General features: G+C 52.7%; 1 protein-coding gene across 3 annotated transcripts in view; it reads left to right on the plus strand.

Moving 5' to 3' along the window:
- The window catches only part of ADGRD1 (adhesion G protein-coupled receptor D1), a 92,428-nt gene extending 86,363 nt beyond the window's left edge, over positions 1 to 6,065 (plus strand). For all 3 annotated transcript variants that reach the window (XM_066371210.1, XM_066371211.1, XM_066371212.1), the window contains 4 exons: positions 676 to 802; positions 1,048 to 1,089; positions 2,194 to 2,286; positions 4,055 to 6,065. In XM_066371210.1, coding sequence (XP_066227307.1) covers positions 676 to 802; positions 1,048 to 1,089; positions 2,194 to 2,286; positions 4,055 to 4,153 — 361 coding nt within the window. In that variant the 3' untranslated portion in view covers positions 4,154 to 6,065. The remainder of the gene's footprint in view (positions 1 to 675; positions 803 to 1,047; positions 1,090 to 2,193; positions 2,287 to 4,054) is intronic.
- Positions 6,066 to 22,853: the final 16,788 nt, after the last annotated feature.

Raw genomic sequence — 22,853 nt, forward strand, 5'->3', positions numbered from 1 at the left:
GCCCCTAAGTGCAGGCACCATGCCCTACTCTGGGGCTGCAGAGACAAAATGACGTCATCCCAGCCTCTGGGAACTCACAAGCTAGTGAGGGGGACAAACTGTCCCTGTGCCAGGCAATGAGGCAGGTGGGTGGCATGGGGCCCCTCAACCCCAGGCTTCACTCTGAAGCTCAAATGCAGCAAGCCCCGCTGCAAAAGCCAGGCTAGATGACCTGGTCAGCGTGCCGGGATTTGTAGGGCATGCCGGGCAGTTGGGGCTCGACAGCCCCTTGGGCACAGCTCCATGCATTCAGATGCCTCTGTGCCAGCTCTGTTTTGGGTTCTGGGGGACCCCGATCCATTTTCCTGCTGAGCTCACTTTCCCAGGGTAAGCCACAAGGCTGATGCTCTCAGTGTCTGGGTGCCGGGCACATCTCCCCACCGTGGTCCTCTGTGGGCGCCTGGAGCAGCTTTCCACCAACCTGTGTACCCAGCGGGCATCCAGCCCTGAGCCAGCTGGCCAGGACACCACGTCACTGTCCCAGGTGGTCAGCTCCTCACCAAGGTTACAGAGGGAGGGACCACTCCCAGCAGCGTCTGAGTCCACTCCATCAGGACGCTTCGCTCCCAGAGGCCTGTCCCCTCGGCCCGGCCGTGCCTGCCACTGCCCAAGGTGGCATCACTGTTCCTCTTCCAGGTTGACCGTGAAAGCTGTGGCCGTGCTGCTGCCCATCCTGGGCACCTCCTGGGTCTTTGGCGTGCTGGCCGTCAATGACCGGACGGTGGCCTTCCAGTACATGTTTGCCATTCTCAACTCCCTGCAGGTAGGTGCCCAGGAGGCCCTCGGGTGTGGGTGGGGCGAGATGGCTGTGAGCTTAGTGAGGGGCGTGCGGGGAGCAGGCTGTCACAGGGCTGGAGGATCACCTTCTCTCTGTTCCACATACACACCTTCACGTGAGCCCATAGCTTAGGGCTCATGTGTGTGGCCTGGGAGAGGGGCCTTCGGGAAGCATTTGTGACAGAGTGCATCTGGTCCTGACGGTCCCTCCCTCCCTCCCTTCCTTCCCAGGGCTTCTTCATCTTCCTCTTCCACTGTCTCCTGAATTCAGAGGTACGTGTCCTGCACGCCCAACAAGGTGATGCGGGTTCTTCACTTCTGAAAGGGCACAGAGCACAGGAACAGAGTTGCCCTGTAGGGCTGGTGTCAGCGACAGGCTGATGGTGGGGCTGCCTCCCATCAGCCCCTTCTGTCTCTTCCTGTTGCTAAGCAACCTCCAAGCCTCCTCCCTCACTGCTGTCCTGCAGGGACTGTGAGCCGTGTGTGAGTGAGGCTGGGGAGAGGGGACAGGAGAGGTGGAGACTCAGAACCCCGCTGGTCTCTGGCACAAAAGGTGAAATGTGCAGTTGTTCCTAAGCGACCCCAGACCCTTTGGGAAACTGTCCAGGGTTTAAAGGAGGCCTCCAGGTGGCTGGTATCAGAGAAGGGACACTGGATGTGGGCTCATCTTTTCGGTGCCATCTGGGGTGCGGCCCCTGCTCCATGTTTGGCCAAGGGGCAGGCGGGGGCTTCTCCAGTCCCCTGGGAGAAGTTTTACCCTTGAATTGTGGACTTGGCATTGTACTCTTTGGCATGCGAGCCCCTGCCGACCTCAGTTGTGGGAAAGTCCCTCCGGGGTGACCAGTGTGAACCAGGCGGCGGGAACAGTCTGCACCACGACGAGTCAGGCGGGAGGAGAGGATGTGGGGTGGGGCCCAGGCAGGGTGTGTGGCCAGTGGGAGAGGGGTCCCCAGATTGCAAAGACCAGGAGCAGCCCAGGCGGGCTCACGACGGTGGTCCTTGTGGTAGGCAGGTTGTGGTGGCCCATGTAGGCATCTGTGTCCACCCCTCTTGCTTCTGCCCCCCTGTCACACCCTGTTCCCCATGCCACTCAAGACTGTGTCCCATCTCCCTGTCAAAACTGTGAAGGACCAGCAAGACCATGCCAGACTCCACCCCCGTTCCCCACATGGGGCCCGGCGCATGGTGGGCATGGCACTGGCACTGCCTGTGAGTTTGCGGGCCGAGGACGCAGCATGCAGGTCCTGTCCTGACCTTGCATCTGGCCTTTGGGGCCTCATGTCAGCAGAGGTCCCCACAGACCTTCCCCAGTGAGCTCTGGTTGTTACCATGTCCACCTCTGAGGTTGTTCCTAACGAACGCGTTCTGCCCTCAAAGGTGAGAGCCGCCTTCAAGCACAAAACCAAGGTCTGGTCCCTGACAAGCAGCTCCAGCCGCAACGGCAACGCGAAGAACTTCAGCTCCGACGTGGTGAGTGTGAGGTCGCGTCACACCGGTCCTCCTGGGGCATTCAGTGCGCTTCCCTCACCACTACCCGGAAAGCTGTCCCGTCAGCCGGCCAGGGGGTCGCTGAGCCACACGCAGCCTCTGCCTCCGCAACGTCTGCCTGGAGCTGAGGCTCTCAGTCCCTTAGGGCGGAGCCCCTGCCCCGTGGGCTGTAGGGCGGGTGCCATGCAGGTGGCTGCCAGGCAGCGGGGGTTGGGGGGGCTGGTTGTGCTTGCTCAGCCTCTCACGCCTGACCTTGGCCTGCAGGCCACAGGTGCCCCGGGCCGGTGTCATACCCACATTGGGGCCTCTGTCTTGGTGAGGTCACACTAACATCTCCTGTCCCCCGCCCCACCCCAGGGCCAGTACTTCCCGTGCTGACTTAGGGGGATAGAAGGAGGTACAGGTCCGGTGACCAGGACACAGACACCCAACACACTGATGGGGAGGTCGCTGTGGGGACCTTTCCTCTGTGTCAGGTGTCCTCCCCCTACAGATGCCTGAGAAGTTGGGTCTTCATGCTTGGGGTCCAAACCCCTCACCTTTCAGCCTGGTGTGCCCTTGTGCTGTGGGAGGTGGTGGTCAGCTCCGTCCTCCACACCTCTGGACATTCGGGAGCAGACATGACCCCCCTGCCATTAGGTTCTCACTTGGGTGTCACATGCTTGGGAAGTCCTTCCTGGACTCACTGAAGCGGGTGCTCCTGCCCCGTGTCCCCCACTGGAATGCTAGCACCATGGAGCCAGGATCTGGTCAGCCTTGTTCACTACGGTGACCTCACAGCTGACATCAGTGCCCTGTCACTGCACACTCAAAAAAAGCAGATGGGGGCCCTGGCCAGTTGGCTCAGTGGTAGAGCGTCGGCCTGGCGTGCAGAAGTCCCCGGTTCGATTCCCGGCCAGGGCACACAGGAGAAGCGTCCATCTGCTTCTCCACCCCTCCCCCTCTCCTTCTTCTCTGTCTCTCTCTTCCCCTCCCGCAGCGAGGCTCCATTGGAGCAAAGATGGCGCGGGTGCTGGGGATGGCTCCTTGGCCTCTGTCCCAGGCAGTAGAGTGGCACTGGTCATGACAGATCGACGCCCCGGAGGGGCAGAGCATCGCCCCCTGGTGGGCGTGCCGGGTGGATCCCAGTCGGGCGCATGCGGGAGTCTGTCTGTCTCTCCCCATTTCCAGCTTCAGAAAAATACAAAAAAAAAATGCAGATGGGGCAGATGTGTGAATGAACAGATAGAGAGGGAAATGGATGAATGAGTCAATCAATCAACAGAGGGAGAGGATAGGGTGGGATGTATTGAATGAATGAATGAATGAATGAGTGGATGATTGGATGGATGGATGGATGGATAGATGGATGATGGGTGGATAGATGGATGGATGGTGGATGGATGGATGGTGGGTGGATGGATGGATGGGTGGATGATGGGTGGATGGATGGATGATGGATGGATGGTGGATGGATGGATGGATGATGGATGGATGGCAGATGGATGATGAGTGGATGAATGGTGGATGGATGGATGGATACAAGAGTAGACTGATGAACGAATGATCGTGAGTAAGTGAATGCACACCAGACCCTGGTAGGGATGAGGAAGGTAGGAGAAGGTCACCCTCTTCAGTTCAGGATTCTAGTTTCTGGGGAGCAGTGGGGCCCCAACAGGGAAGATGCCCAAGGCTGGCTTTCTGCACTCACATGGGGCTTAGGTCTCATCCTAGAGAAGGCCCTCACTCCTCACTCTTCTGTGGTTTGCAGATGAATGGGACCCGACCAGGCACAGCCTCCTCCAAGCTTAGCCCTTGGGACAAGAGCAGCAGCCACTCTGCCCACCGCGTGGACCTGTCCCCTGTATGAGCAGAGGCTGAAAACCCGGCTGGCCTGCCACTCAGAAGCACTAACCCCCAGACAAAATGCAACACACACTCTGCCTTCGCCAATGGGACTCTCTCCTCATTGCTGCCTGGTCGTGGGATGCCCAGGACAGCTGTCCTACGTGTGACAGAGCCCACTGCTCAGCCCGCAGCCTGGTGCACAGCCTCGGGTGGCCCCCCGGCTTGGGTCCCCTGTGTGCTGAGTGACTGCTCTCCGGGATCCCTGGGGACTCACAGAGGTCCCGCTGTCCTGCTGCACGGGCCTCACCTCATCTGTGCAAGTGCACCAGCGTCGGACCTGTGACTCCATGAGCACACAGGACCCCGGGGTCACAGCACCACGTGGGGTTGTTTAACCTCTGCTCCAGGACGGGATTTGATACCACAGAGGCGGGTGGTACTGAGAGGGAGGCTGAGGCAGACAGGGGCACGTGGGCAAGCATATGAGGAAGGTGTCAGCCTGCTGAATCCACCATCAAAAAGCTCCCTGAAGCCAGGCTCGAGCCCAAAAGCCACTCTTTCCATCTGGGGACATTACAGCGTGAGGGCTGCATTAGGGTCTGTGCTGATGCCCGGGCCATGGGCTGAGTCACTGGCTACCGGCCCACGTCCTGGAGGGCTTCGAGGCCACCGCTGCTTGGGAAGCTTCTCCACGTGCTCCTCACGCATGTTGATGCTTCAGAATCAGCATGGGCCACCAGCTATCCGATCTTCTAGCACCTGAGCCTTCTGCGTTCATGGTGGATGGCTCACCAGGGCCCCTACCTCGATGTTTTCCAAGGCCTCATGTCCCCTCGAGAGTTTTCTCCTCGTTACTCATAAGTACTTCTCCGTCTTTAATGGATATCACTGCAGCGGGCGGCACACTGTACTATTTTGTGTTGCTACAAAGGCTGCCTGCTGCCTACGTGGCCGATGGCTCGAGGGGGTGGGGCAATTGATCTCTGTGACTTCTGAGTTGATGTTAATTCATGGACTCAGCCCCTCGGGCTGTGGAATAGTGACAACTCTGCATGTGGTCGGGACCCCACGGAACGCCGGGGTTTGCCGTCGCAGATGTGAACCAGACACCGCTGCGATGTTTGGGAACAAGCTAACAGAGGCAATACTGTGACCACAGCACCAACAATGTCTGTGAAATGTGTGCGTCAGAATCCAGACCCAGTTCCAATATTGGAGACGCTTCCTTTAACCCTGTGACCACCGATAGCCCCCGGCCCCCTCCACACGCCCTCACGTCTGCGTCTCACGTAGCTCTGTGGACCGTGGCCGTCCTCCAGCACCTTCTCCATGCCCCCTGCCCCGGTCACAGTGCGTGTGACAGGCATCCACAGGCAATCCCGCCGTGGCAGGGGCCCTGCGGAGCTGCACGTCCATGGGCGTGACATGTTCGTTCATCTGGGCTAGGTCCCAGATGCACCAGCCGACAAGCGCGCAGTGGCAACACCACGCAGCTCGTGGACGGCCACCAGGGCTGTGTTGGGGGCCCCACATGCTGGTCCGGCCCCAGCTCCACCTCATGAGCCCCCAGAAGTGAGAACACTGTATTCCTCAGATTTACACTTGGATTTTGTTTTTTTTTACTTAGTTCCTGGTGAAGCAGATCAGATAGGGACTGCCTTTCTTGCAGATGAAGCTCTGTTTCGACTCTCCGTGTGCTCTCTCCTCACAGCTAATACATCAAGAGACTTCTAAGGCGTGAATAGGGCACTTTATTTATACACTGCATAGTCTGGCTTCTGTGTTTTATCCCTGACGCGTCATTCGGCCAAAGATAAAATGGAAAAGAACCGTGTGTTTAAAGCCATTTACAGCACGGGGAAGGTGATAAATGCCACTCGGTAGTGAAAATGAGTTGTGATTTTTATGAAATAAAAACCTTAATGTCCTTAAAATAGAGTGTGGCTTTCCATCTCTTGGCTTGCAAAAGTAGAGCAGGACCGTGTGAGGCGCACAACAAAAATCCAAAGAGAAACACGTGGCTCAGATGTGAGCTGGGACTCACAGCCCCAGACGTCTGCGGAGGGCCCACTGTGTGCAGCACAAGGCAGTTCTGGGGACACCGCGGTGGACGGCGCCCCTCACCCGCTTTTTCGGGAGCCTCCGTGGGGTGAGCAGCACAGCCCGCAGCATGGGAGGAAGGGTGGGAAGGCAATATGCAGTCCGTGTCCTCAGGCCAGAGTTCTGCACGGTGGGCTGGTGCGTCTGCCCCATGGGTGGAGGGGTCAGTCACACGCCAGCCTCCCAAGCTGACGGTCTACCTTCCCTCACGTCCTTGTCCACAGGGAGATGTCACCCACATGGTCCGACATCCTATCTGCTGTGCCACCATCTGCCTTTACACTGAAGGGCTCCCCTAAACCCTTTGCCATATTCCTATACATTGTTCATAATTATAATTGTAATATATACATATATAATATATCTATACACACACACACAAAGCACCCCTTGTATATTTTGCAGAAATCTGGTGGGTTTTTTTTTTTTGTTTTTTTGTTTTTTTTTTCATTTTTCTGAAGCTGGAAATAGGGAGAGACAGTCAGACAGACTCCCGCATGCGCCCGACCGGGATCCACCCGGCACGCCCACCAGGGGCGAAGCTCTGCCCACCAGGGGGCGATGCTCTGCCCATCCTGGGCATCGCCATGTTGCGACCAGAGCCACTCCAGCGCCTGAGGCAGAGGCCACAGAGCCATCCCCAGTGCCCGGGCCATCTTTGCTCCAATGGAGCCTTGGCTGCGGGAGGGGAAGAGAGAGACAGAGAGGAAAGTGCGGCGGAGGGGTGGAAAGGCAAATGGGCGCCTCTCCTGTGTGCCCTGGCCGGGAATCGAACCCGGGTCCTCCACATGCTAGGCCGATGCTCTACCGCTGAGCCAACCGGCCAGGGCTAGAAATCTGTTTTACAATGAGGTAACGTCTATGCTTCTGTTGTCTATACAGCATACATTATATATTATTGACATACATGTTGTATATGTGTTTTTAATATATATACAGTGTGTCCGTAAAGTCATGGTGCACTTTTGACCAGTCACAGGAAAGCAACAAAAGACGATAGAAATGTGAAATCTGCACCAAATAAAAGGAAAACTCTCCCAGTTTCATACCTACTCAGTGCAGTTCGATGTGGGCTCACGCACAGATTTTTTAGGGCTCCTTAGGTAGCTATCCCGTATAGCCTCTACAGACTCATCACTGACTGATGGCCTACCAGAATGGGGTTTCTCCACCAAACTGCCAGTTTCCTTCAACAGCTTATCCCACTGAGTAATGTTATTCCTATGTGGTGGTGCTTCATTATAAACGCGCCAATATTCACATTGCACTTTGATCATGGATTCAAATTTAGCGAGCCACAGAACACACTGAACTTTCCTCTGTACCATCCACATCTCGACTGGCATGGCCGTGGGCTGCTCCGCTGTATACACGGTGTTACATCATCATCTGCGCATGTGCACATACTGCCACATCATCCTACAGAAACTGGGAGGGTTTTCCTTTAATTTGGTGCAGATTTCACATTTCTATCATCTTTTGTTGCTTTCATGTGACCAGTCAAAAGTGCACCATGACTTTACGGACACACTGTATATATACACGTACCTACACAAGATGTATCAATTGATAGATACTGATTTTTTTTATGTCTTTCTGCTGATGGCTCCCCCCCCCCCCCATATTGATTATGTTCCAGATTAGAATGTCAAAACGAGTTTCATCTTTGGAAAGAATACATAATTCCATGAACCGTGAAATATTTCCCCAAAACAGTGATTGGATCCCTTTTCGCCATGATGATAGCTTATGGACGCTCTCGTTTTTCCAGAATTTCACCAGCGGAGAGTGTCACCCTTATTTTTGTTGCCAATTTAACGCGTGACTTCATCATCATGCACATCTCTGTTTTGGCGTTTTTTTCCTATGTGTCTTTCCTCTTTCATTTCCCTTAGAAGGGGGTGGGACTTTTGGACGCACAAAGGGGGATGTAGCTCATCTGTCTGCGGCTGCACAGTGAGCTCACCTCAGCCGGGCTCTCCTGTGGCTGATGGGACTTGGACTTGGGCGAGAGGAGGGAGGCACCCCTGTGGGCCTCCCAGCGACGGGAGTGGAGCGAGCGGGGGCCCCTTTCTTATTCTTCATCCTTCTGTGATGATGACGCTTCCACGTTGGAGGAGGTGGGGAGTGGCCAGGTGGGCTGTGCTAGCTGCTGCTCCCACCACACCACGCCTCCCATGAGACTGCCTTTTTCTGCAGCTGCGAGAGAGGGGGTGGGGCTGAGGCTGGGGGCTCTAAGCTAAGGTCTGCCGATGCCCTCAATGCCCTCGTCATCCCGACGCCCCTGCTGGAACCCAGCCCTGCCTGGCACAGCCCCTTCTTATGCCACCTCTCCTCTGGTTGGTCCTCCACTCATGGGGACTGTCGTCTTTCTGGGTCAAACAGGCCTTGTTCTGAACACGCCTGTGCAGAGCATTTGGGTGTGAGTGCCGGGCTGTGCAGAGACAGAGGTGCAGCTTGGGGCACCTCACTGGCCAATCCCCTGCTTTCTAAAACACTTGATTACTTCGGTGAGATACATTCGACACAGAACACTGAGTTCGTGTTCGGCGTGCAACGTGATTGCACACTTGTATATATTGTGCAATGACCACCACGATAAGTTTAGTCATCACCCGTCACCCCACTTAGATACAGATATTTTTTCCCCTCATGATGAGGACTTTTAAGACCCATCGCCTTTGCAACTTTCAAGCAGGCAACACAACTACGGTCTCTGCGCCATGCATGACACCCCGGGACTTTCATCTCGCCAAAAATAAATTTGTACCTTTGACCACCTTCCCCCGTTTCAACCTTCACCCCCCCCACACACACACACACACCACCTCTGGCCCCCACCTGTCCACTCTTCTTTTCAAGGAGTTTGGGGTGGGGTTTTTTTTTCAAATTCTTTCTATATGTGCGATCGTACAGCATGCGTCTGTCTCGTCTGACTTATCTCACTTCGCTCAATGCCCCCAAGGTCCATCGGGGGATTCACCGATGGCAGGGTGAGTAAGGTACCGCTGTATAATGTATATACATCCCATCATAGACCACTTCTTTAAAAATGTATTCATTCATGATTTTGATTGAATTCATTAGTTCTAACCAGTTTTTTGTTGTTTTTTAAGAGACAGAGAGGCAGAGAGAGGGACAGATAGGGAAAGACAGACAGGAAGGGAGAGAGATGAGAAGCATCAATTCTTTATTGCAGCACCTTAGTTGTTCATCAGTTGTTTTCTCATATGTGCCTTGACTGGGGAGCTACAGCAGAGCAAGTGACCCCTTGCTCAAGCCAGTGACCTTGGGCTTCAAGCCAGTGACCTTTGGGCTCAAGCCAGAGACCATGGGGTCGACACTGCAGCTGCATGAGCCCATGCTCACGCCAGCGACCTCAGGGTTTCGAACCTGGGTCCTCTGCATCCCAGTCCTACACTATCCACTGCGCCACCACCTAGTCAGGCAGGTTTGTTTGGGGGTTTTTTTGTTATTGTTGTTTGTGGGATCATTAGGGTTTTCTATATAGAAGATCATGCCATCTGCAAACAGTTAACTTCACATCTTCCTTTATGATTTGGATAGACACCTTTTATTTCTTTTTCTGGCCTAATTGCCCTGGCCAGAATGGGCAGCACTGTATTGAGCATGGGTAACCTTGTCTTGTTCCTGATCTTAGAGGAAAAGCTTTCAACCTTTCACTGTTGGATATGATATTACCTGTGGGCTTGTCATGTATGAACTTTGTCATGTTAAGAGTTGTTGTTTGGCCCTGGCCGGTTGGCTCAGCGGTAGAGTGTCGGCCTGGCGTGCGGGGCACCCAGGTTCGATTCCCGGCCAGGGCACATAGGAGAAGCGCCCATTTGCTTCTCCACCTCCCCCTCCTTCCTCTCTGTCTCTCTCTTCCCCTCCTGCAGCCAAGGCTCCATTGGAGCAAAGATGGCCCGGGCACTGGGGATGGCTCCTTGGCCTCTGCCCCAGGCGCTAGAGTGGCTCTGGTTGCGGCAGAGCGACGCCCCGGAGGGGCAGAGCATCGCCCCCTGGTGGGCAGAGCGTCGCCCCTGGTGGGTCTGCCGGGTGGATCCCGGTCGGGCACATGCAGGAGTCTGTCTGACTGTCTCTCCCCGTTTCCAGCTTCAGAAAAATACAAAAAAAACAACAACAACAAAAAAAGAGTTGTTGTTTGTTTGTTTTTTACCATGAAAGGATATTAAATTTTGTGAAATGCTTCTTCTGGGTCTCTGAAGCTGGTCCTTTGATTTCTAGCTTCTGCTCTATTAATGAGGTACGTCAGATTTATTGATTTGGGTCGGATGAGTCATTCTTGCTGCCCAGGGCTAAATCCCACTTAATTGTGGTGTGCGATCCCTTTGACATGCTATTGGATTTGGTTTGCTAGTGTTTTGTTAAAGATTCTTGCATCGATGTTCATCAGGGCTATTGGTCTGTAGTTTTCTTCTCTAGTGGTGTTATCTGGCTTTAGAATCAGGGCGAGGCTGGCCTCATAGAGAGTTTGGGGGTGTCCCCTCCTCTTCAGTTTGTTGGAAGAGTTTGAGAAGGATTGGTATTATCATTTTTTTAATGTGTGACAAGATCCACCAGGGAACCATGGGATCCTGGGGTTTACATTTTGTTGTGTGGTGGGGGGGATGGGTATGATGAATGATTCATTCTCGTTACTCATTATTGATCTATTCCAATTTTCTGTCCCTTCAGGGCTCCATCTCAGCAGGTTGTATGTTTCTAAGAAATTATTCATTTCTTCTAGGTCTCCAATTTGTTGTCCTAATTGCTCACAGGGGCCTGTCCATGGTGTCGGCTGCAATGTCTCATTTCTGATTTCTGTATTTGCGTCTTCTCTGTTTCGGGGTGGGGACACCCTCTTCCGGCCCTGCTATGTAACTGGAGGCCGTCCAGGGCCTTTTCTGTCTATGCGCCACCGCTCCACACCTGTGGCTCCTTGTGTCGGAATTCTCAGGCTCACCTGCCTTCTCTGCAGAGCACGCCAGTGCCACCGCGCCCTCCTGCTGCCCCGAGGGCAGTGCTGAGCGCTCAGACCTGAGATGTCTCTCCCAGGCCTACAGAATGCATTCTGCAGCCCCTGCCACGGGCTCCACCCCGCGGCCACAGAGAGCCCACAGGGAACCTGCCCTCATGGCTGAGAGGGTGACTGAGATGAGCAGGGTGTTGGGAGTTCCTGACGGACTCTGCAGTGTGGTCAGCGTGCTCCTCTGGGAGCCCCGTCTGCTGTGCCCCTGCCGCCCCTGCCTCTGCGGTGCCACATACTCAGTACTCGGGATGGAGGAGAAGGAAGGGGTCCCTGCAGCGTCCATGCTGCTGGGGGAGCCCTGAGCTCCTGTCCCCGAGCTGCACCGCCTTGGGGAAGGTGAACCATTCTTCTTCATTGTCTTGAGACGTCCCGTTTCGGACTCTTCTGGTCCAACCTTGAGCTGGAACCTCGCTGCCGTCCTTCTGGACTTCCCCGGAGGTGATGGTCTACACTGGTGTTCTTTTGGAGGCAAGGTGGTAGGGAACTCCTCATCCACCATGACAAAGCTTCCTTTGTCTCTCTCCTGGACACTGGTGTCTTTCCAGGAAGCCTGGAACCCCGGTGTGACCCAGGGCAGCTGACCTGGCCACAGGCACCCCCAAGGATGGCTGTGGGGAGTATGGACAGAGCTGGGCGCGGGTTGCAGGAGGAGCTGGTTTATGGACGGACCCTGGAGCTGCTGCCGGAGAGAAGAGCTTCCATACCTCCATGAGAGCCAGAGCAGGTTTTAATCATTCACAGCCGGGGGCCCCTGGAGGCCCCTGAGAGGTGGGGTGGGCCCCCCTGTGTCACGTGCTGGCCGCCACCTGCTTGGGGCTGGGGCGAAGCTGTGGGGATAGGTCCTGTATATCCCCTGGCTAACACGTGGCTGTTCCCCCCCACACACAAACACACACACTCCTGACAGCATCCTTAACAGAGGTTTAATCAGGAAGAGCAGTGGGCCTCATGGAGGCTGTCGGACAAGTGGGACAGGGACTGACCCTGCGTGCCGTGTCACCTGGTCACATGGTTGGTATTCTGGAGCCTCCTCTGCTTCTGTTAGGTTAAAAGTTCTGTTTGCCAGTTAGAGGGCAGACAGCTCTGTCCCTGTTTCTACTCCTGGTCTCACAGACCTCCTCACTCAGCGAGGACAAATGTCTCTCCCAGGCTGGTTGATAGAGGGTGTTGGTGGGTGTGACTCAGCCGGCACCCAGAGGCCCGGGACACTGCGACACCTTGACTGTGTGGAAGACAAAACTCACTCATCACCCAACAGGTGTTCTCTGAGTGCCACCTGGTAGGGAAAGTTGTCGACTACAAACTGTGCATCGCGGGAGACACTAAACAGATCTAGTGGGGCAGAGGACAACAGTGACCAGAGTCACCGAACCGTAGACGCGGTGACCCCAGGTGGTGATGGTGGCGTCCTGAGGACCCGGATGCTGGGAGTGTAATAGACTCCGTGTGTGGGTAGGTGCATGCACAACTTTCTAATTTAAAATGAACGGTCAGGAAAAGGGTCCTGAGAACCGACCATTAAGCTGTCTTGGGGCAAAGGACCCATGGAGAAAGGACAGAGGAATGGAGGCACTCGGGGGGGGCACACAGGCGTCCTGTGGGCAGAGGAGCCCCGGGAGCAGAGAGGCGAGGTGGGTGAGGCCAGGTGCTCCCTGGGCTGCAGACCTGAGTCAGGGGTTGCAGCTTTATTCTAACTCCCGTGAGAAGCCCTGGGGTTTTGGAAAACACCTGTGTTGAGATGTAATGAGTGACCGGCACACATCGGTATCTTCACGGAGGCTCTCTTCTTTCTTTCTCCGCAGCTTTCACTGGGATAAATTTGCACAAACTTGTCAGTTACAAGGTGTCCGGTGTGCTGACTCGTAGCCCTCGCATACTACAAAAGCTAACACCTGCATCTCCTCCCACGGTCACGTGAGAATGCGTGAGATTTTCGTTAGCAACTTTCAAGTCCCTAACAGCTGTCCATGAGATTCCCCGGAACTTACACTTCTCAGAACCACACGTTTGAACCCTTGAGACAGCATCTCCCCTTTTCCCAACCCCTCCTCAGCCCCCCATCCCAGGCCACCAGCATTCTACTCGCTCCAGGTCCATCCATGCTGTGCAAGTGGCCGATTTCCTCCTTTTTCATGGCTGAATAATATATATTACAGTGTGTGTGTGTGTGTGTGTGTGTGTGTGTGTGTGTGTGTGTGTGTGTGATCACATCTTCATCCATTCGTCCACTGTCAGATGCCGGGGCTGCTTCCATACGTTGGCTGTTGTGAATAATGGCGCACAGGACGTCTGTTTTCATTTCCTTTAGATGAACACCCAGAAGTGAGGGTTGCTGAGTCACATGGTTCATTCTATTTTTAATTTTTTTTATTTTAATTTTATTTATTCATTTTAGAGAGGAGAGAGAGAGAGGGAGAGAGAGAGACAGAGAGAGAGAGAGAGAGAGAGGAGAGAGAGAAGGGGGGGAGGAGCAGGAAACATCAACTCCCATATGTGCCTTGACCAGGCAAGCCCAGGGTTTCGAACCGGCGACCTCATCTATTTTTAATTTTTAAAGGAATCCCACACTGGATTTCCACAGCGGCTGCACCAGCTGACATTCCCACCAGCAGTGCACGGGGTTCCCTTCTCCCCATGCCCTCGCCAGGACTGAACCTCCTGTCTCTGACAACAGCCATCCTGGACAGGTGTGAGGTGGTGTGGCATTGTGGTTTTCATTCGCTTTGCCCTGACGATTCGTGTGACGCTGAGCATCTTTTCAAGGGACCCCTTGGCCACCTGTATGTCTTCTTTTGAAGAATGATGTATTCAGTCCCCCCCACACACACCCATTTTCTAATTGGATTTCTTCTGTTTTCCTTCCTGCTGTTGCGTTGTACGAACTCGTCATACACACTGCTCACAAAAACTAGGGGATATTTTATCGCTTTGTATTCATTTTGAAATACCCCTAATTTTTTTGTGAGCAGTATAGTTGGCATAGGAGCCTGTTGTCAGGCGCATGGCGTGTTCAGTACTTTCTCCCATTATGTAGGTTGCTGTGTTGTGTTGTTATTTTCTGTTGCTGTGGGGGAGAAGCTTTCTCATCGGATGGGACCCCACTTTTTTTTAAACTTTTGCTCTTGTGGCTTGTGATTTGGTGTCATATTCAAAGCAATCCCGAGACTGATGCCCAGGACAAGCTTCATCTACGTTTGTTTTCCTCTGGGAGTTGTATGATTGCAGGCATCGTAGGCAAATCATGCATTAATCTTAGTGTTGTGTGAGTGAGTATCCTTGGCTGCTTGTGAAGTATTACTAGTTGAGCGTGTGTGTGTGCGTGCGTACATGCAAAGGTTTTATTTCTGGGCTCTCGATCCTGTCTCCCTGGTTAATGTGATTGATTAACCAGGACCGTGCTGTTTTGGTGACTAGAGTTCTGTATCCTATTTAGGGATCGGGCCGTCTGATGCCTCCGGCTTCAATCTTTTCTCAGTGTTTCTTTGGTTGTTTGGGGTCTTTTGTGGTTCCATAGAAATTTTAGGAATTTTTTTTTCATATTTCTGTTAAAAAAAATGTCATTGGCATTTTAGTAGAGATGGCATTGAATCTGTAGATGGCTTTGGCGGGGGAGGGGGGCCCGAATGTTTTAACAGGGTCAGTCATTCCGGTCCGTCAGCACGGAAGGTGTGTTGGCACCTTTGCTTTCTTGCATCAAAGCCTGTAGCTCTCATCAGTTCTGTTTCGACCTCCTTGGTTCAATTTCTTCTGGAGTATTTTACTGATTTTGTGACTTTTTTTTTACTGCTCTTACTGTGAATGGGATCGTTTTCTTCCTTTTTCAGATACTTCATTATTAGTATCCAGACACAATGGATTTTTCTTAAGGTAGATTTTATTTTTTAATGACAGTTGACATACACTATTAGCCTCAGGTGTCCCACATAGTGATCAGACATTTTATAACGTACAAAGTGTTCCCCCAATAAGTCTAGGACCCACCTGGCACCATCCATAGTTATCCCAGAATTATTGACTATGTTACCCATATGATACTTTTATTTTGTTTTTTAGATTCCTCCTATGAGTAAAATCATGTGGCATTTGTCTTTCTCTGACTGATTCCACTGAGTATAGTACTCTCTGGGTCCATCTTTTTTCTTTTTTCGCAAATGGTAAGGTTTAATGCGTTTTTATGGCTGAGTAGTATTTCATCATGTATATGTACCTTGTCTTTTTTATCCCCTTGTCTATTGATAGGTACTTAGGTTACTTCCATAGCTGGGCTGTTGTTAAATAACACTGCCATGAACACAGAAGGTGCATGCATTCTTTCAAATTAGGGTTTTGGGTTTCTTCAGATGTATACCCAGAAGTACTGAATCACTGGGTCATAAGGCAATTCTATGTTATTTGAGGACCTTCCACACTGTTTCAACTGAATGTCAAGTATTTAGGTTTTTGGTTTTTTTGTTTGTTTGTTTTTTGACAGAGACAGAGAGAGACAGATAAGGACAGACAGACAGGAAGGGAGAGAGATGAGAAACATCAATTCTTCGTTGCGGTTCCTTAGTTGTTTATTGATTGCTTCTCATATATGCCTTGACCGGGGGGCTACAGCAGAGCGAGAAACCCCTTGCTCAAGCCAGTGACCTTGGGCTCAAGCTGGTGAGCCTTGCTCAAACCAGATGAGTCCACGCTCAAGCTGGTGACCTTGGGGTTTCAAACCTGGGTCCTCCATGTCCCAGTCCGGTGCTCTATCCACTGCGCCACTGCCTGGTCAGGCTCAAGTGTTTGTTTTAACATGAGTAGATATTTAGCAGTTTATTCTCATGCTCCTTCACTGTTCTCATGGTAGCGGCACCTTTTTGCATTGGCTGCTCTGGTCTGCATCCCCAACAGCAGTTCATGAGGGTCCCCTTTCCTCCACACCCTTGCCAGGACCTATTCACTGATTTATTGATGACAGCCATTCTGACAGGTGTGAGGCAACCTCTTTCTGATGATTGGTGACATCGAATATCTTTTCACGCCTGTCAGCCATCTGCGCGCCCTCTTTGGGAAGATGTTTCTTCGTGTCATCTGCCCATTTCTTAAACCAAGTTATTTGCATTTGGTGTTGAGTGGTACAAGTTCTGTGTATATTTCAGGTACTAATAATCCCTTAGCACAGGGGTCCGGAACCTATGGCTCACGAGCCAGATATGGCTCTTTTGATGGCTGCATCTGGCTCGCAGACAAATCATTAATAAAAATAATAGTAACGTTAGAAATATAAAACATTCTCATGTATTACAATCCATTCATTTCCTATCTCTCATGTTCATGGTTGCGGGTGGCTGGAGCCAATCACAGCTGTCCTCCGGGACAACACCAAATTTTTACTGGATAATGTATAACGTACATGGTTCGTTGTATGGCTCTCACGAAATTAAATTTTAAAATATGTGACGCAGTGGATAGAGCGTCGGACTGGGATGCAGAGGACCCAGATTCGAGACCCTGAGGTCCCCAGCTTGAGCGCGGGTTCACCTGGTTTGAGCAAAAGCTCACCAGTTTGGACCCAAGGTCACTGGCTCGAGCAAGAGGTTATCGGTCTGCTGAAGGCCCGCAGTCAAGGCACATATGAGAAAGCAATCAATGAATAACTAAGGTCTCGCAATGAAAAACTAATGATTGATGCTTCTCATCTCTCTCTGTTCCTGTCTGTCTGTCCCTGTCTATTCGTCTCTCTGACTCTTTCTCTGTTCCTGTAAAAAAACAAACAAACAATAATAATAATAATAAATAAGTAAATAAAATATGTGGCGTTCATGGCTCTCTCAGCCAAAAAGTTTCCCAACCCCTGCCTTACCGAATGTGTTCATGCGTTTGGGTAAATACTAATGAGCTTGGCTGCTGGAGGGTCTGGTAAGGCTATGGTTCATTTTTGGAGAAACCACCAAACTGTCTTCCAAAGTGGCTGCCTCATGTGCATGCCCACCAAGTGGACACACACCCGGTTTGACTGGCACTCGGCACACACAGGCTGGCCAGCACAGCAGGGGAAGTCACCCTCCTCTCCCACGAGTGCTAGCTTGTCCCTGAAGTCCAGCAGATGGCAATTGTGACCAGAGGAACAAATGTCAAGTAGGTCTGAAATATAATGAAAAGCAATGGGTCAGAAATGCTGAAGGGCCATCATCAGCAGAGCTGTCGTCTGGAGAGGAAAGTTCTCCGGGACCTATGCCTGAGACGGGGTGGCTGTTGGTGACCCACACACAGAAGCTCTGCTTCCGTTTGCCCTTTATTGTCTCTGATTTGGGCTTTGCTCGCATGGCCCTGGGTCCTCCCTGTATTCACAAGGAATCAAGTCCACTAGAAAAAACAAAAAACAAAAAGAGAGCAAAGGTACTTACTGTTACCATGAAAACATTTAAGGAGCACGGGGAATAAACCACTTAAAAATCCACTCACGTTAAAATTGAACAAATACTTTACATTCAGCATTCATTTCCTCCGTCAGGTCTTGTCGTTTCTATGGCAACGTGGAGCACTTGTGCTAAAGGCACCCCCTCCACGCTCATGTCCCTGTACTCCCAGCTCTTTAGATGGAGGGGGCACCTTCGCCCACACCCAAAATGCCCTGCAGCGCACACTCTAGCCTCTGACTTACGGCTCTGGGGCCCATGGGCTCAACTTTCACTGCGAACCAACGGAAGTTGTGCCTCAGGAATGTCCACACTAAATCTTTGTGGGGACAGAGCAGTGTCCCAGGGTTCCTCTGGGGCGTGGTTTTGTGTCTCCTCAGTGAATAAGAACCTACGTTTCCATGGCCCCTTTCCAGAGGAATGGAGGCTCTGAACCGGCTCTCGTTCACCCAACAGGAAAAGCCCTAATCCCAAGTGCTGGGCCGGGCCGGGCTGAGCTCAGACAGCTCGTGGGCAGAGAGGCTGGGATGGAACATGCCGAACATAAACTCCACTCCGAGCAGAGGGATGGCATCTAACCAGTGCCTCTGAGACAGTCTACATGCCATTGTCTCAGAATAACAGAAGTTAGTATCAAGATGAGGGGGGTCCCTCAGCCCTCAGTGTGAGTGGAGAGGTGCACACAGGGCTCACCTGGTGGGTGAGCCATCCTGGGCTTGTCCCCCAGCACAGCATGGGCCCTGCAGGTCCCCCTGAAAGGAGTGGTTACACCAGTGTCTGTGATCATGAGAGATTGGACGGTGGGCCCATCGCAGCGACGCTTTGGTGACTTGGTATAAAAGTGTACGAGATGCAGAAATGGAACTGTTCGTCCTTGGACAGCCCCACTTCCCACTCAGTGTGGGCACCGCACTGCACTGAGGTTGCCTGCAGCTCAAAGACCTGTGCATCCCACACCATGTTCCTGGAGAGCAAGTGGTCTCCCTCAGTGGACGCAGAGACGGAGTCTGCTCCTCTCTGCATGAAAAACTGTCCCTGGTGGGTGACCAGGGAGCTGCTGTGACCTCACTATAATTTGGGGGTTTGGGGAGTGGTGTTGTCAGGGTCAACATTGAGCATTCAGGATTCCCACACAGGTACTGACTTTAATTTTCTTTTATTGATTGGTGTGAAAGAGAGAGAGAGAGAAACACTGATTTGTTGTCCCACTTATTTATGCATTCATTGGTTGATTCTTGCATGTGCCCTGGTGGGGAATTGAACCCGCAACCTTGGCGTAACAGAATGATGCTCTAACCAACTTGGCTACCTGGTTAGGGCCCCCAGGTACTAACTTGAGAACTTCTAAAACAAAAGACGTAACTTGCCTATTTCTTTAAATAGTGTAATGTTGTTGGGGTGTTTTTTTAAAGGGCCTCACTGCCTATGGGAACCCTCTAGAGTTCTGGGGTCAGGCCTGGAAACTCAGACCAAGGGAGGAATGTCTTGCCAGGAATAATTGGCACATTGTCAAGGAGTTGGGTAACTCTATGTGGGAAGGATGAACATGGATAATAACAGGGCCCCTGCTGTGTGCACACCAAGTTAATTCCACTGGGGAGCCCGTCCTGCAGGTGAGGAAATGGAGTCATGGGGAGATAAGCCACAGCGCACCAGCCCACAGAGTGTGGATAACAACGGGGTGTAGACAAGCCCCTGGGTCCGGGACCTGTGGCCTTGACCACCACACCGCCTACCTGTAGGGACAGAGCTCCGGGTATTGATTCAGTGTGAAACAACTTCTCCTCCAGCCAGATGGTCACCATGGCCGGACCCAAGTCAATTCTCCCCAGTGATGACCAGTGGACGGTTATTGCATCCTAGGGTCTCAGTAGAGGACGCTTGGCTCAGGAAGCAGGCTTCTTATGAGGTTCCCTCTTCCCATGTCCACCTCTGGGTTGGCTGAGGACCCCCTGGGGTGTCACTAGAGGCAGAGAGACCCCCCACTCACATCACTGCTTCTGTTGGGTGAGCCGCACCCTCCCAGAGCCCCCTTGGATGCTGGTGCCCCCTGCTGGAGGAAAGTCAAAGCACCGAGTGACTTTCTGTTCCCATCCTGGGGAAGTGAAGGTTGAGACCAAGCATACGTGACTGAAAGCAGTCGCGTCCAGGGAAGGCCTCAAGGACGCGATGCTTGGCCCTGCTGGAGCTTTCTGCAGGTCAGGATACAGACAGCAGATGGTGTGGTGTTATGTCTCAGAAAGGGCAAGAGCAATCTAATCAGTTTTGCAAAACTAAGCAATAAAATTGGACACTGTATTCTGCTTGTTAGTTTCTTACGCAAGATGACATATTTCTGCTTAATAAAGTGGATAGCTGATCTCCCCAAGGCACCTCACTCCTAGAGAGATTGGGGTCCTCCACTTGCAGTATTGTTGCTGCTGCCTCATTCCTTTGTGGCTCCTCTTCATGAGACCCTGAGCGTTAACAACAGCTGCCCCTCTGTCCCTCCCCAGTTCTCTCACTGCATCAGCGCAGGGAGCATCTGAGCCCAGGACAGTCCCGACACTGCTCCATCCTGTCTCAACCTGGGCGCCCGGCTTTCACCCAGGTTGGGAGGATGCTCCCCAATGTACGCACGTGAGCTCCATTTCTAGGGCAGTGACCTCCCAGACCACGGTGGATGCTGTTGTTTCTGCTATCTCTTATTGCTGTGTCACCCGGCCTCCGCTGGATAAACGAATGGTCAAGGGGAGGCCGGGGCTGGGTAAAGGGGCGCTCTGCCTCCCTCCAAACCAATTTGTGCACCCTGAAGACATCAGGAGGCTGAAATGGTGGAAGGGTAGAGAAATAGCTTCCCCTCCATGTGGTCGCACCTGAACAGGGACAGAGACAAACGGCTCAGGGCTCAGAGGTGTGGGTTCCGATCTCAGCCCCACTGCATTAAAAAAAAGATGGTCATTTCTCTGGAAATTACAAAGCTGGAGAGCGCTATTTGAAATTTTACACTCAGAGTGGCGTGAATAAGGCCGCTCACCGGAACCCCTCACGTCATGCAAAGGGCTCAGGACCACTTGTGGGAACGTGCTTGGGGGCTGGTACCCAGGGGAGTTCTCTCAGCATTGACACAAAGTTTTTAGAAGTTTTATAGCGTGTTTAGAACCTGTGATTGAATCTGTTGCAGTATTTTGGCTGAGGGTGGACAAGGACAGACACTTCTGTCTGTCTTCCAAATTGAGTCTTCAGCTCTGGGTTCTGGAAAAGGGACATTGGAGGGGGGCCGCTGTGGGGAAACAAACAGGCCTGGGAGGGACGCAGACGCCCGGGCACGTGGCCGGAATAAAAATCACTCAGCTGCGACCCACGCTCACGTCACATGCACAGAAAATGACTACCGTGGGCTCTCCATCATCTCCGTCCTATCTGACCTTTGCGTTCATGGAAATTGGAAAGCTGAGCCGCTCAGCCCTCAAGCCCATTAGCAGCTAACCTGGGGCTGGATTCTGAGATCCTCGGAGAAGGGATGGGGACCCAGAGGGCAACTAGCTCCCCATGGCAGGGGCGCCTAGGACCTGAGATGGGCCTGAGATGAGAGGCTCGAGTCTCGGCGGTGTGGATTCTGGTCCCAGCCCCACCACGTGAAGAGGGACGGTCATGCTCCCCACGTACCCAGAGGAAAGACCATGGGAGGATATGGCTGTAAGGCAGCTTGGGAAGACAGTTCTTACCCAAGACCGACCCCAGCTGGCCTTCTAGCCTCCAGGGCTGTGAGAAAATGTCTTTTGCTTTCGCTTAAAAGAAAAAAAAAAGGGATGATCATTTCTTTGGAAATGAGGAAACTGGAGCGTGCCGTTTGAAACTTGATACTCACAGCAGCATGAATCGTGACCCTCACCGGGACCCCTCCCACCATGTGGAAGGAGCCAGGACACATACAGGGCGTTAAGGACGAGGTGCCAGTCTGTTCCAGTGACAGGACCCCCTCCCCAAGCCTTATCAGAGGACACTTGGGGGCCCTGAAGGGGAAGAGTCAGCAAAGAGAATGCAGAAGTGGTTCAAACATACAAAAGCCTGCGTCACACACAACATGAACAGAATGAAGGGGCCAACACATTCTCTAAGTTGGGGCAGGAGAAGATGTTGACAAAACGCGATGCTGTCACGTGAGGACAACTTCACCCACTTGCACTGGTGACAAAGGTTACGTAGGGAACACCCACAAGCATCATACCCAATGGTGAAACCGTGACAGCTGTCCTTGGATCAGGGACAATCAGTTGATGGCGAGATATGGGACATGGAGGAGTTGGAAACCCGTGTGCGTTGCTGATAGGAATGTAGAATGACGCAGCCACGGCAGAGACAGCATGGACGTTAATGATGGGAGGAAACACAGAATGACCCTACAATGCAGCCATCCTCCTAGTTGTCTACCCAAGGGACCCAAGCCAGGAATTTAGAAGGTATCTGTGTTCAGAGGTCATAGCAGCACTGGTCACAATAGCCAAAAGGTAGAGACAACCCAGCCCCAGGGGCTGCCCCAGGGGCTACCCCATGACCAACCACTCCTGAGCCATGACGGGGACCCTTTGTGCCCTCTGGACTCTGCCTTCCCTGGGGTCAGCTGCAGTGGGGTCTTTTCCCCTGGAGCTCTCTCCCCGGTGGACCCTTTCCTGCCCTGGGAAGGCGGCAGCCAAGCGTCAGGTCTATGACATGGCATTTTCCAAAATTATATTTCTCTGCCAGGGGCTTGTCACTCATGTGACAGTGTCCTTGTTGCTCATTCACAGGAGCCCGGGGACGTGATGTCAAAGGGATAGAGAGAAGGCTTTTCTGTGCTTTTTGCCGAAGGCACCAAACCCCATTTCTTATTAGTTTCCTGCTGGCAGATTTACAGTGGCATCTCCTCTTTATCAATGGACTCGGGGACCCAAGGGGGGAGGCACTCTGAGGGCCACCCTCTGTGCTGTGTGGTTTGTCAACACAGGCTGGTTGAGGCAGCAGAGGTGTCAGGAGACATGAACGAGGCATGGGGGAGGGGGCTGCTAACGCCCAGGGGTATCTGTTCCGACCTGGTATAGCTCCCTGCTTTCCACCAGCTCATTCCCACGGGGGATGTCTCCCTTCCTACCAAGTAGGGTATGCGTATCTGACAATGAAGGTGACAGACATCCCAGTCAAAGACATCTGGGAAGTCAGATCTCTCAGGCAGAGAGATACAC

The sequence above is a fragment of the Saccopteryx leptura genome, chromosome 2 (genome assembly GCF_036850995.1).
Source record: "Saccopteryx leptura isolate mSacLep1 chromosome 2, mSacLep1_pri_phased_curated, whole genome shotgun sequence".
NCBI classification, from domain to species: Eukaryota; Metazoa; Chordata; class Mammalia; order Chiroptera; family Emballonuridae; genus Saccopteryx; species Saccopteryx leptura.